Source organism: Orcinus orca, chromosome 2 (assembly GCF_937001465.1).
Source record: "Orcinus orca chromosome 2, mOrcOrc1.1, whole genome shotgun sequence".
Taxonomy (NCBI): Eukaryota; Metazoa; Chordata; class Mammalia; order Artiodactyla; family Delphinidae; genus Orcinus; species Orcinus orca.
The window spans coordinates 199,323,147-199,336,698 of record NC_064560.1 but is presented as its reverse complement, the minus strand read 5'-3'; the positions used below and the strand labels follow the sequence as shown (position 1 = coordinate 199,336,698).

At 50.8% G+C, this 13,552-nt stretch overlaps 1 protein-coding gene across 4 annotated transcripts in view; it reads left to right on the top strand.

The window, feature by feature from the left end:
• Positions 1-13,552, top strand: part of CDC42BPB (CDC42 binding protein kinase beta) — a 121,879-nt gene that overhangs the window by 91,551 nt on the left and 16,776 nt on the right. For all 4 annotated transcript variants that reach the window (XR_007475708.1, XM_049706324.1, XM_049706323.1 and 1 more), the window contains 11 exons: positions 405-649; positions 754-859; positions 1,233-1,357; positions 1,813-1,918; positions 4,431-4,579; positions 4,894-4,988; positions 6,836-6,915; positions 10,493-10,582; positions 10,891-10,968; positions 12,567-12,672; positions 13,331-13,467. Coding sequence is in view for 3 of the 4 variants with exons in the window: in XM_049706324.1 (XP_049562281.1) it covers positions 405-649; positions 754-859; positions 1,233-1,357; positions 1,813-1,918; positions 4,431-4,579; positions 4,894-4,988; positions 6,836-6,915; positions 10,493-10,582; positions 10,891-10,968; positions 12,567-12,672; positions 13,331-13,467 (1,317 nt within the window). In the remaining variant the exon portion in view is untranslated. The remainder of the gene's footprint in view (positions 1-404; positions 650-753; positions 860-1,232; positions 1,358-1,812; positions 1,919-4,430; positions 4,580-4,893; positions 4,989-6,835; positions 6,916-10,492; positions 10,583-10,890; positions 10,969-12,566; positions 12,673-13,330; positions 13,468-13,552) is intronic.

The window sequence follows — 13,552 nt, the reverse complement described above, 5'->3', positions numbered from 1 at the left end:
CCGCCTCCCCCGTGATGAAGACCTTCCTAGCCTGATGGCTCACTTCCCACGTCACCACCCCGTGTGACCCTGTTAGCAGGAGGGTGCCTGGCACACGGTCAGCCCTCCAGAGAATATTGTTGCGTGAATGAACGGACAGCGTGGGGAGACCTTGAGAACCATTCGTATCAGAGTGTGAGACGGAGCCTCTGGGTCTCAGGCAGATCTGGGCTCACCCCTCCCAGGGCAGACACACACACACCCCCCCGCCCCCACCAAAGCCTGCCCTGCAGCTGTTAGAAGGACCGGTGTCTGTTGGCAGGGCAGAGGAAGAAGCACTTGCAAGTGTCTGCCGTGGTCGGGGTGATGCCTGAGCCTCGAGGAGGGCGCAGAGATTTGTAATTTATTCCAACCTTTATCTTCAGATGAAGCAAGGAGGCCGTGGGCCAGGTGCCGCCTTAGAACATCAGCAGGAGATTTCCAAGATAAAATCTGAGCTTGAGAAGAAAGTCCTGTTTTATGAAGAGGAATTGGTGAGACGCGAGGCCTCCCACGTGCTGGAGGTGAAGAATGTGAAGAAAGAGGTGCACGACTCTGAAAGCCAGCAGCTGGCCCTGCAGAAGGAGGTCCTGGTGCTGAAGGACAAGTTAGAGAAGTCCAAACGTGAGCGGTGAGTCCGCACAGCCCCGCGGCGCAGAGGCCTCGGGCTGCGCCGGGCCCGGGGAGGAGCGTTGGCAAAGTCAGGAACCCCTAAAATCTCTCCTGCCTTCTCAGGCACAGTGAGATGGAGGAGGCCGTGGGCACAGTCAAAGACAAGTACGAACGAGAAAGGGCGATGCTGCTTGAGGAAAACAAGAAATTAACTGCAGAAAACGAAAAGGTGATTTAAAGGATCTGAACCGTCACTTTGTGGATGCTGTAATTTTTTCGTTCTTGAGTCTTAGAAGTTTGGTGTTTTAAGTATTTTAATTTTTAAGTGAAGTAATAATATGTTTGATCTTTTAAGTGGGATGTTTTCATTTGGTTACAAGCTGCTAATTACCTGAAACCAGTAGCTCTAATCACTTTGATGTTAAGATTCGTATTGAAACGTGACTTAAGTTTGATATGATCAGAAAGTCCACATTGGAAACTTCGTTTGGGAAACTCTCATAACGATTAAAGAAAACTTTCAACATTCAAAAGGACTTGTAGTTTTCATAATGCTGAGGATGCCCAGTAATGAGTTGTGTGTTACAATTGTTTAATTTCAGCTTTGTTCCTTTGTGGATAAACTCACAGCTCAGAACAGACAGCTGGAGGATGACCTGCAGGATCTGGCAGCCAAGAAGGAGTCGGTTGCCCACTGGGAAGCCCAGATCGCGGAAATCATTCAGTGGTACGTGCACGGCGAGCCCCGCGGTGCGGCCCAGCTGGCGCCCCCATCGTGGTTTCCCCAGCTGCCACCTCCTCCTTCACACCTCACACTGTGTCTCTGAGGTCTAACCCTACAGATCTCGCCTGTTTCCCCCAAATCGGTACCGTCTGGGGGCAGCAGTTCTGTCCCGTGATCATGACATTGGACTGAAGGTGGAGAAACAGCACCACCAAGTCCCCGAGGGTGTGGGTCGCGCTGGCCCCCGCCCCGCATGTCCTGGCTGAAACGGAGGCAGAGCTTCTGGGAAGCACGGCTGCACGAAGGCCCAGGAGCCCCAGAGAGCGAGCTGGGACTGGCCTCCCCTAACAGGGTGTGGGCTCGTCACGGGTGTTGGAGGGTGACATGGCATTGGGCCGCCGTGTCCTGAGGAGGGGTGGTGGGCACCTCTGGCTCACGGGATGGCTGTTCCCCTCCAGGGTCAGCGACGAGAAGGATGCCCGGGGCTATCTTCAGGCCTTGGCTTCGAAGATGACCGAAGAACTCGAGGCGCTGAGGAGCTCCAGCCTGGGGTCAAGGACACTGGTAGGTCTGGGTCTGAAATGCGCACTTCTGTTGCTGGGGGATCATAGGTGGCTCCAAATGTGAACGTGCAGGTAATTCAGTGACATGGGAGGCTTCTGTGTGGCTGGCATCTTGTCGGGCGTCAGGAGATCACAGATTACTTTGATACCATTCATTCATTTAGCAAATCACTGTTGAGTAGCAGGCTCTGTGGTGCAGTCTTAACTTAGCAGGATGGGATTCTGCCGTCGAGGAGGTTTGCTTTATTAGTGTGTAGGTCTGTCCGTCTGTCCAGCAGCCTGTGTGACTCTGAGCGCTGGGCTGGTGGTGCTGGTCCCCGTGCAGCAGCTCGCGCCCCCTTCTCTCCTCCACCATTTACCCTTGTTAAAATACACATGTGTGAGTTACTTTGTGAATAATTCACAAAGTCAGAATAAAGGTGAAGAGGAACAAAACTTCATTAGGATTCTGGCTAGAATTAAACTTAGTGAACGCACAGTTTTATTCCATGTTTTCCTGGTTTGAAGGTATGTTTACCAAGGTTGGGGGGCCAGTACTTTTGGGTGGACTGAACTGCTGGCCCCCGTCCCACAGGGCCTGGAGCACGTGCAGCTTGTAGACGCTGAACCTCAGGAGTCCGTCTCTGATAGGTTCCAGCTCATCCTTGACCTCTCACTCTTCTTGCGCTTCCGTCACCAAAACACAATACATTTTTTATTTTGTTTGTATTTATTTATTTATTTTTGGCTGTGTTGGGTCTTCGTTGCTGCGTGCGCCCTTTCTCTAGTTGAGGTGAGCAGGGGCTACTCTTGGTTGTGGTGCGCGGGCTTCTCTTGTTGTGGAGCATGGGCTCTAGGCGTGCGGGCTTCAGTAGTTGTGGCTCTAGAGCGCAGGCTCAGTAGTTGTGACGCACGGGCTTAGTTGCTCCAGGGCATTTGGGATCTTCCCGGACCAGGGCTCGAACCTGTGTCCCCTGCATCGGCAGGTGGATTCTTAACCACTGTGCCACCAGGAATGTCCAGAACACAATACTTTTGAAAACATGGACAGCTCATAATTTTATTGAAAGAAAAACTACCGCTGTGTTCTTTGCTCCATGATTGGAGAACATTTTCATTTTTACATTTACAAACACCAATTAGAATGAGCAGTAAATTTTTTTGTTTCTGTTTTTCTCTTTTCTTCCAGTCATGTTTACAAGTACACTGGCATTTATAAACTGCATTAAATAAAGTTTGTGCACAAACCTCATAAAAGATGAAAGAATATGTCCTTTTAGCAAAATGGGATTGTTGAGTTTTTTTTTTAATTTATTTATTAATTTTTGTCTGCGTTGGGTCTTCGTTGCTATGTGCGGGCTTTCTCTAGTTGGGGCGAGCGGAGGCTACTCTTCGTTGTGGTGTGGTGGCTTCTCTTGTGGCAGAGCATGGGCTCTAGGCACACAGGATTCAGTAGTTGTGGCACGTGGGCTCCAGTAGTTGTGGCTCGCAGGCTCTAGAGCACAGGCTCAGTAGTTGTGGCACACGGGCTTAGTTGCTCCACGGCATGTGGGATCTTCCCGGACCAGGGATTGAACCCGTGTCCCCTGCGTTGGCAGGCGGATTCTTAACCGCTGCACCACCAGGGAAGCCCCCGTTGAGATTCTTGTTGCAAAATACAGTGTGGATAGTTCTTCGTGTTGAAGGACTAACTGGATGAGAATGTCCTTAGAAGTGTATTGTCCTTAGAAATGTGTTGTCTGTTCACTTATCCGTTCTTGAGAAAGTTCCCCTAGGATGTGGTCCCCTGAGCCTTCTCTCAGCTTATCGGTCCCGCTGTCACCGCTAGATGGAGCCCTGCCCGCTCCTCCGTACACTCTTCTGCTTGTGAGCCATCTCTCTCACTCCGTTTTCTCCTCTTTCTTGTTATGGAGGAAAAATGCAGAATTCTTAACCGTATTCAGTGAAAGCCTTAAGAAAAAGTCTGCAAGATAATCTCTTCAGATTTCTCTTATGCTCTTGAAAGTCGGTGAGATACATTAGGCAGCTCAATAAGAAAATGGAAGAATGCTGTCCTCAAGCTGGTTTATTTCACTATGGCTTCAACCTTCTAGGTCATTACATCATTTTTCCTTTCTGTTATTATTTTAGTGTTTTATCATAGGTAGGAATAATTGATGAGTAATGACATAGTTACTAAGATGATGAAATAGCACAACGTTTCAAGACGTAGGAAAAATAAGGTAACTGTGATCCTAGAATGTAACTTAAATTTGTAGAACAGTGTAGCGGAGCCCTGTAGAAATCACACTGCAGGGTCAGTTTTATTCTTAGAGAAAAAAAACCCGTCAATTTTATTCTCTAGAAGACCTCTAAGAAAAAAGTCACAAAACTAAAATTGGATCCCATGGACTTTAACATCTGAGAGTTGATACTTAAATATAATAAAAGCTTAAGATTAAAAGAAGATGAATTACTTATTTGTTAGCATTAATTTTGTTAAACAAGTAAATAGCTTAAGAATGTATTTTTAATATTTGAACTGATCTCTACAGGATCCCCTTTGGAAAGTTCGCCGTAGTCAGAAGCTGGACATGTCTGCACGCCTGGAACTGCAGTCAGCTCTAGAGGCGGAGATCCGGGCCAAACAGCTTGTCCAGGAGGAGCTGAGGAAGGTCAAGGACATGAATCTCTCCTTTGAAAGGTGCCTGCGGGGCCTTGGGCCACCCGGGGGCGGGCACTTAGTCGGTGTTCAGTTAGACCTAGGTGCACGGGTATGTGTGAGCACTTCACCTCCTGGGGGCTGTGCTTATTAGTGTTTTAAGGAAAAAATGAGAGCATGAGAGTCTGCAGTTTTGAAGTGTATGAACAGGGGTACTTGTCGTGCCTGCCCTGCCGCTTTCCCAGGCACCTGGGTTAAACACCCTCCCCCCACCCCCTAACATCTTGACACTCTCTGAGCCAGCACAGAGATGACATGGGCTCTGGGCACTTAAAGCTGTTTATTTTTTATTTTAGCAAACTAAAGGATTCCGAAGCCAAGAATAGAGAATTATTAGAAGAAATGGAAATTTTGAAGAAGAAGATGGAAGAAAAGTTTAGAGCAGATACTGGTAAATTAGAATCAACGCGTCTGAATTTTTTTTTTTTAATTTATTTTTGGCTGCATTGGGTCTTCGTTGCTGTGCACAGGCTTTTCTCTAGTTGCTGAGAGTGGGGGCTACTCTTCATTGCAGTGCGTGGGCTTCTCATCCCGGTGGCTTCTCATTGTTGCAGAGCACAATGGGCTTCAGTAGTTGTGGCTTGCAGCACGTGGGCTTCAGTAGTTGTGGCTCACGGGCTCTAGAGCGCAGGCTCAGTAGTTGTGGCGCACGGGCTTAGTTGCTCCACGGCATGTGGGATCTTCCCGGACCAGGGCTCGAACCTGTGTTCCCTGCATTGGCAGGTGGATTCTTAACCATTGCGCCGCCCAGGGAAGCCCCTGAATGATTTAAATACAAACCTTTTTTAATGAAATGGTTTTATTTTACATTTCATTTCTTTTAGGTTTAATAGTTTTTAGTTACATAAAGAAAGCACTTAGCATAATTCCAAAGTCCAAATTCTGAAGTAGAGTTTGTTCAAAGATGCCTTCTCCAAAGGTAGCCACAGTTTTTGGTTTATTCTTCCTTTGTTTCACCTTGAAAATATAAAGCAAATACCTGTAGCTGTATAATTAGACAGTTGTGTCCCCCATGACTTCACAAAGGCCTGCCCTGCTCTGTTCTGTGCTCAGGCGAGGCCACAGCCCTCAGCTGGTCCCGGACCCTTCGCCCAGCACAGCACAGCACCCTGCTGGGTGTTGGGCTATTCTGGTCTCTTGCTATCACAGAGTGCTGCGGTGAGTAGCCGTGTGCATATTAGCGTTTTCTGTTTCTGTCCGTGCATTTTGGGGCTAGGTTTCCAGAAGTGGGATTGCCAGTCAGAGGTTAAGCACGCGTACACTTAGCCTCAGCAGTGCTGGATTCTGCTCCGACGCTTGTGCATTTGTGTCTCCGCCACAGTGCAGGCGAGCGTTCCTGCCCCAGAGCCTCGCCTACAAAGTGTGATCTTACTCTGAAGGGGTGAGAAGTAGCACCACGTTTGCATTTTTTCTTATTATGAGCCAGACTGCACACCTTTCCATGTGTTTGAGGGCTGTTTGTATTTCTTATTCTGGTGACTTATGTATCTGTGTTTTCTGCCCATTTTTTATAATTCAGGTTGTGGCTTTTTCTTAGAAGCTTTCTATATATTGAGGACTAGAACCTTCTGTTTGACAGAAGTTGCAAATATTTTTCCTAGTTTGTCCTTGTTTATCATGGTTTTTTGCTGTTGTTATTTTTGTTTTGCCAAGCGTAAGGTATTTTTATTGTTTTTTAACTTTTGTGTGTCAAATTTATCAGTTTTTTCCCTTTTTTGAGTTACAGGGCAATACCCCCATGTCCCCAGTTGCTCAAGTAATTCGCCCATGTCTTCCTTTGACGCTTGCATAGTCTCACTTTTAACATTTAGATTACTGACTTATCTGGAATTTACTATGATGTACAGTTTGAGGGGCGGACCCCGTTTTATCTTTTTCCTGTGGCTAGTTAGTTGTCCAGTACCAGTTATTAAAAAGTTCCCCTCGCTACTGATTTCAGATGTGGGTCTTACCATAGCTGAGATTTCATTACCGTGGGCGCGGGGGCTCTTCCTGGATTTTCTCCCCTGCTCATTGTCCATGGGCGATGCCCCCCGATTCTAGTTAGAGACGCTTCAGTGAATCTGCTTTAGCATCTGGTAGGTCTCCCCCCCCCCCCCCATTTTTAGAGATTTCCGGATAGTTTTCCTCGGTTACTCTCTCAGATTTATCATTAACTGACAGAATTGATATCTCGGTGACACTGGGTCTTTGCATCTTAAGTTTTTTACCTTGACTGGCCTCGTTTTGTTCTCACAGGACTCAAGCTTCCAGATTTTCAGGATTCCATTTTTGAGTACTTCAACACTGCACCTCTTGCGCACGATCTGACGTTTAGAGTAAGTAATTGTTTTTTTACAGTGACAGATGAATTGATGAAGAGTTAGAAATCAGTTACTGTGATTTGACTACCTGCAGGGCCGCAAACCCACAGTACATTGGCCCCGGGCGCTTTAGCTCAGCTGTGCCGATCCTGCACTTGACCAGGGGCTAAACGTGTACAGTTGGAAGCAGTTAGGGGTTTGAGGCTTCACAGAGAGTTCCCTCAAGTTAGGTGGAGGGTGAGAGAGCGCTTGGCATCTTCCGGGAGGAAGTCCACACCGGCCTCTGCCTGTGTGCTGAGTATTTCAGGCAGTTTTTAAACCACAAGTTCTCACGGTGAAGAATGAGCCGGTCATGTTCCCGTTTCAGTACGGTGCAGCCTCGCCGGGGTGGAGGTGGGTGGCTTGCAAGAATAGTCCGGCCCGGGCCCCTGCTGCGGTCCTGGTGCTGGAGTTCATCGCCTCTGCTCACGGAGACCCGCCCCGCACAGGAGGAACCCAGAGCAGCCCCTCCAGCTTCGGGAGTGGCTGCTGGTCTGAGTGGATCCCGCTTCCCTCCTCTTCAGCTGCGCATTCTTCACATCACTCTGCGGAGGCAGGACGGTCTCTGCAAAACTGCAGGGATAGGCCCTTCCCAGCAGCCCCGTAAAGCAAGCCGCAACGGGAAGCTAGGGAAAGGAAATCTCATTAATGGGACTTCTGATGTGTTTGCCATTGCTTTTGTTTTCTAACTTTTTATTAGAAACTTTTAAACCTGCAGGAAAGTTGAAAGAATAGTACAGTGAACATATGTATCTCTCACCTGGCATGTTGCTGCACTTGCTCTCTCTCTCTCTCTCTCTCTCTCCACATGCACATGGACCTTTTTCCCCTGAGCTATTTGAGTGTGGGTTGCAGGCATCATGACCCCTAATACACTCAGTACTGTAGCGTTTCTTTCCTGAGTTGAAGACGTTCCCCTGCGTATCCACAGTGCCGTCACCACGCGGGGATGGTTTGCACTGATGCCGCAGCGCACAGCTGCCTTCCCTCCAGCTCAGGAGCCAGAGCTCGTGTCTCTTTGGTCTCCTCTAATCTGGAGCTGTGCCCCTGTCCCCCCCACCCCCGACTTTGTGTTTTATAACATTGATGTTCTTGTAGTGTGCAAACCAGTTCTCTTGTAGAAGGCCTCCACTCTTCCTCTCGATTAGATGTGGGTTGAACATCTTGATGTGAACTCTGCTTGGGAGATGGTGTGTTCTCCCCGTGAGTGGAGGCCAGTTTGCTCAGCACCGGGGACGCTAAGCTTCTTGACCCTTAGGTGGAGGTGGTGTCTGTCAGACGAGACCCCACCCCGGGAAGGGCCCTGGGAGCAATCAGCGGTCCCCGTGGGTTAGCGGACGACCGTGATCCTTGCCTAGATCAGTCGTTAGGAAATCCAGGCGGATCTGTGTTGCCCCCACCATTCTGGGCACACACCTGTTTACATTCACCTGTCAAGAGGGTTTTTTTAATCAAATTTGTGATGCTGCCTTTTCCCTGAAGTCCTCAGTTTTTAAGAGGCAAATACATGCAACTGTTTACAACCGCGGTACGTGCAGAACCTGCCGCTGCTCAGCCTGGTGCCTCCTCCTGGCCCTGCACAGCCAGACACCATCGTCGGGGCAGATACAGACTCCTGAGAAGCAAAGACTGGGGTTGTTAATGGGGGGAGGTGCGGACAGCAGTGGCTTTTCTGTAAAACTAGTGGACAGCATAGCGATCCGTGAGGCGGCAGGTGGTTTCTGGCTCAGACCTTGCATCTCCGTGGGCGGCCAGCGGAGCGGTTTCAGCGTGGCACCAGAGGTTCTGACCTCTGAACCTCATCCTGTGCAGCCAGCACCCCTGCCATTTTCATGCTTTAGTCCCTCACTACCCTGTGATTTAAGTAGGAAGGACACTTACTGATGGAAAGAAAACAATCCTTGGTCAGAGTCTTGAGTGTGCTAGGAGGGTTTCCAGACGTGAGAAATGTCTGATTGAAGCTTCTCCTCTGCTTTCCCCGTATTAAGCTTGCTGTTTATACTAGGAATGTTTGCCACAATGAGTGAATCAGTACATTTTCACGCAAGTTTTTATTGGGCGGGAATGATGGTTTTGTGCCTCCTGTCTGTCGCACCCGAGGGCTCTGTCTCCTCTCTGCCAGCCTCTTGGGAAGAAGGAGGCCGCTGCCCACGCCGGCTCCCTGCGCCCTCACTCACGTCAGCAGAGCGGCATTGGATGTGCACCTCTCCTCCTTCATTTGCATCCTTTTGTTAATTAACCAACGAAATGAAACTAGTGGGGCTGCTACACGGCTAAAATTAAATTACTTAATGTTCTTTTGCCCTTCATTTATCTAAAGATGGAACTGTAACTCATGTAACACGCCTTACATATGGGAGAAACTTGCTTACATTTGTAGCTAATTGATCTAGCCTTTCCCTTGTGAGTTGCTTACAAGTTCAAATGTTGGAGCACACAGCTGTGTATGTGTTGTTGTGTATGTGCTGCCTTCCCATCTGAATTTGGCTCCCCAGACAGCAGCCTAATTAATTCCAGCCATAGGAAAGTGCTTCTCTGATTTGGTTCAATGGGATTTCGATTCGGAATGCAAGCTGTAAACTGCTCTCGTAGGCACCTACCCAGCCACTTCTGTGTCACATGTATGAAGCTTTGTAAACCGTGTATGCGCATCTGTGTAAGTCGTAATTGCTGGTGGTGAGGAAACGTTAGAATCAGGAACACTCATGGATGTGAAGTCATTTTCAGGTGGATTTAGAATGCAGCTTGAGCTTCAAAGTGTGGGAGTAAATTGGGAATCTTGAGTTATCAGAACAGAACATGACTTCCCTGTGTCATAAAGCTTCCAGGGAAATTCCTACTTCTGGTCACAGGTCCATAGACTTTTTTTTTTTTTTTTTTTTTTTTTTGCGGTACGCGGGCCTGTCACTGCTGTGGCCTCTCCCGTTGCGGAGCACAGGCTCCGGACGCGCAGGCTCAGCGGCCACGGCTCACGGGCCCAGCCGCTCCGCGGCATGTGGGATCCTCCCGGACCGGGGCACGAGCCCGTGTCCCCTGCATCGGCAGGCGGACTCTCCACCACTGCGCCTCCAGGGAAGCCCCATAGACCTTTCTTGACGTTAGTACGTTTTCTTGATCCCCGAGTTGGGGTTATGGAGCACGTGGCTGCTTGATCTCAGGGCTCCTGGGTGCACAGTAAAATCACTGCTGACTGACCTCAGAGGGTTGGCAGCTCCTGTTCCTGCCCTTAAATGGCTGGGCCGGAGGATGGGGGGGTCCGGGCTGCAGTTGGAGCGTGAGACCTTTGGCGATTGTTGTGACTTGTCAGAGTCCACCCTCCCACGCGGTCGCCACCCCAGCCTTAGAACGCCGGGGGCAGAGGCCTCGGAGAAGGTAGGGCAGCTGTGAGTGAGGTGGGGTCCGTGGCGGGACGTCCCAGGACTAAGGACCAGTGCTGGGACCTTAGGTCCCCAAGGAAATGCACTTTTTAAATAAAGAACATGTAGTTAGAGTCTAAATTCTGCAGAATAAGCTCTTTTATTCCCACAGTATTTCTCTGCCTTTGTTTTCACAGACCAGCTCAACTAGTGAGCAAGAAACACAAGCTCCAAAGCCAGAGGCGTCCCCACCAGTCTCTGTGGCCGCAACCACAGAACAGCAGGAGGTGAGAGTATTGCCCTGTTGACGCCCCGAGAGCCCTGCGGTCTGCCCCCTGCCCCCACATCCACGCGCCTCACGGGCCCTCGAACAGAAGCTGCCCTGATGCCTCACAGCTTGCCACTCCAAGCCCGGCTTGTGTTTGAGAATTACTGTCAGAGCATCAGCCAGATGAGGGCTGCTTTGACAGGTGTCTCAACAATCTAGTAAATTAAAATGCAGGACTGTTCATTATTAATCAGTTCTGCTGTGTAAGAGGCGTGCTGAGCTAGGACAGTGCTCACCTGTCCCCGCTTGTCCCCGCTTGTCCCCCAGGACGTGGCTCGGGCCCCTCAGAGGCCACCCACCGTGCCGCTGCCCACCACACAGACCCTCGCTCTGGCGGGACCAAAGGTAGGAGGGACCTTGCTCTTCCCCGGGGGGCCTTCTCAGATTTAGACAACTTTTGTGTAAATAAGACGAACTTAGTATTTTCACGTACACAGTAATGTTTTGTTCTGAGTAGTGTGTAATCCAGAAAGCATCAGGACCCCGTGTTTTCTATACTTTTTTTAAAAAATATATTTAATTAATTAGTTTATTTTTGGCTGCGTTGGGTCTTCATTGCTGCGTGCGGGCTTTCTCTAGTTGCAGCGAGCAGGGGCTACTCTTCCTTGCAGTGTGCGGCCTTCTCATTGTGGTGGCTTCTCGTTGCAGAGCACGGGCTCTACGTGCACGGGCTTCAGTAGTTGTGACACGCGGGCTCAGTAGTTGTGGCGCGCAGGCTCTAGAGCACAGACTCAGTAGTTGTGGCGCATGGGCTTAGTTGCTCCGCGGCATGTGGGATCTTCCCGGACCAGGGCTTGAACCCGTGTCCCCTGCATTGGCAGGCGGACTCTTAACCACTGTGCCACCAAGGAAGCCCCCTGTGTTTTCTTGATTAAACCAATGAGACATGAGTGCATTTTCATTAGCTGATTTCAGAGTTTAACCTCCCCGGCCCTCTGTCTTCACTCCCCAGACCGCATTTCCTAGTCCACTGGTAACCACTCTGCACTCGGTGTCCGTTAAGTCCCTTCCCCACATTCGTTCCCATTTGTCTGGCTGCACTTTGGGCCTCAGAGGTCCACGTGGTTTATGGGAGGCACTGCTTCCTCCGCGTGAATGGAATTCTGCTCAGTGTGCAGCTTCCTAACTTGTCTTGTTCGTAAACGTATCTTGGAGAGCTGTGCCGTCAGTACGCCCGGGTTCAGCGTAGGTCATGGCTTCGAGGTGTGACAGGGCCCTGGTTTCAAGCTTAGCAGGTGTCTGGCCTTACGTACTAGATGTTCTTCTTTCTTTAACGTAGACATGGTCTTTTCTAAGGCTTCACTCACAGACAGCCATGCCAGCTAGAGATGGGGGCTTGAGTTTGTTTGAGACCAGCTAACGGCTTGGCTTTTGGACTGCGATTCTTGTGGACTCAGGGATCAGACTGCTCTCTGGATTTTGTGTTGGTCACTCCCTTGCTTCCTACAAATGGTTCCACATCTTCACGTGCCCCTGAAATGAATCCTTTCATTTGCTGTGTTAAGCTTCATGGACGCTGGCTGGGCTTCTCATTCCGTTGTCGGTGGCGTCCTGTGTCTGTTCTCCCGACAAGGAGCATTGGGTCTTTCCAGACTCTTGCCGGGAGAAACAAGCTGCTGTGGGTGGCAGCCCACTCCAAAACACGGCCCAGGCCAGCCCCAGAGCCTCTGGCAGGCAAGGGGCTCGAGTCACCACGGCGCCCCAGCCCGGCCAGCGTCGCTGGTGTGGGCAGCGAGGGTCCTCACTGAAGGCTGCACGTGTGGACTCATTTTCTGGCTCAGGCTCCATGCGTGGGGTCACGCCGGGAGCCGCGCACGTCGTGGTGAAAGCGTGTGGCTCAGCTTTTCCAGGGTGCGCTGCAGTTGTTGGAACGCTTGGTTACAAGCAGACATGTCCCCGGTCCCCACCGCCCGTGTCTCACCACCTTGACTTTCTTCCTGCAGCCGAAAGCGCACCAGTTCAGCATCAAGTCCTTCTCTAGCCCCACGCAGTGCAGCCACTGCACCTCCCTGATGGTGGGGCTGATCCGCCAGGGCTACGCCTGTGAGGGTGAGTGCGGCCCGCGAGCCAAGAGGGGCCGGGCGTGGGAGTCACGGTGAAGGCCGGCAAGGCCAAGGGCAGCCTAGCCGTGAGGGGCCCAGGGCACATGCTCCTTCTCTGGCTTCACAAGTGCTCGGTGAAGGTCTCTGAGTTGAGATCATGCTGCAGTGGACAGCGCGCTGCTCTGGGGTGACCAGGGTGTCTGTTGGTCCTTGTTTGTTACAAAAGGTAACATCCACGTCCCGTCCACATCCGTTCTCCTGCAGGATGAGGAAAAGCAGAGAGTAAAAAGAACTTTACGATCTTCCACTATCAAGTCATTTAGAGATACGCACCACTGTCTGGTCTCTTTTCTGCTAGTTTGTCACTGTTAGCATTTTAGGCCTCTGTGTTGTGGTCTTGCCCTGCGCTGGGGCTGGGCGGGCATGCGAGGCCAGCCGAGGTCCCGCGGTGAGAACTGTGACGAGCCTGGGGCCGGAGCCCCCGAGCACAGGCGCCAGCCCCCCAGCGGGTGCTCGTGAGCGTGTGGAAGCGTTGCCCGATGCCAGCGCACCTGAGCGTTGTAGGAACTGCGCTAAAACCGTCTCCTTCCTGGGGCGCCACGCACGCCTGAGGCGACTGCTGCTGTGGGGGCGCAGGTGTGACAGTGTGTTCTGTGCTTTCGCAGTGTGCTCATTTGCCTGTCACGTGTCTTGCAAGGACAGCGCTCCCCAGGTGTGCCCCATACCCCCTGAGCAGTCCAAGCGGCCTCTTGGTGTGGACGTACAGAGAGGCATAGGAACAGCCTACAAGGGCTACGTAAAGGTAGGACGTTCCCCCCGCTGCCTGCCCAGGCAGGCGACCCAGCCTGGTGACCCACGGCCTTGCCCAGCTACCCTGGAAATTGGTC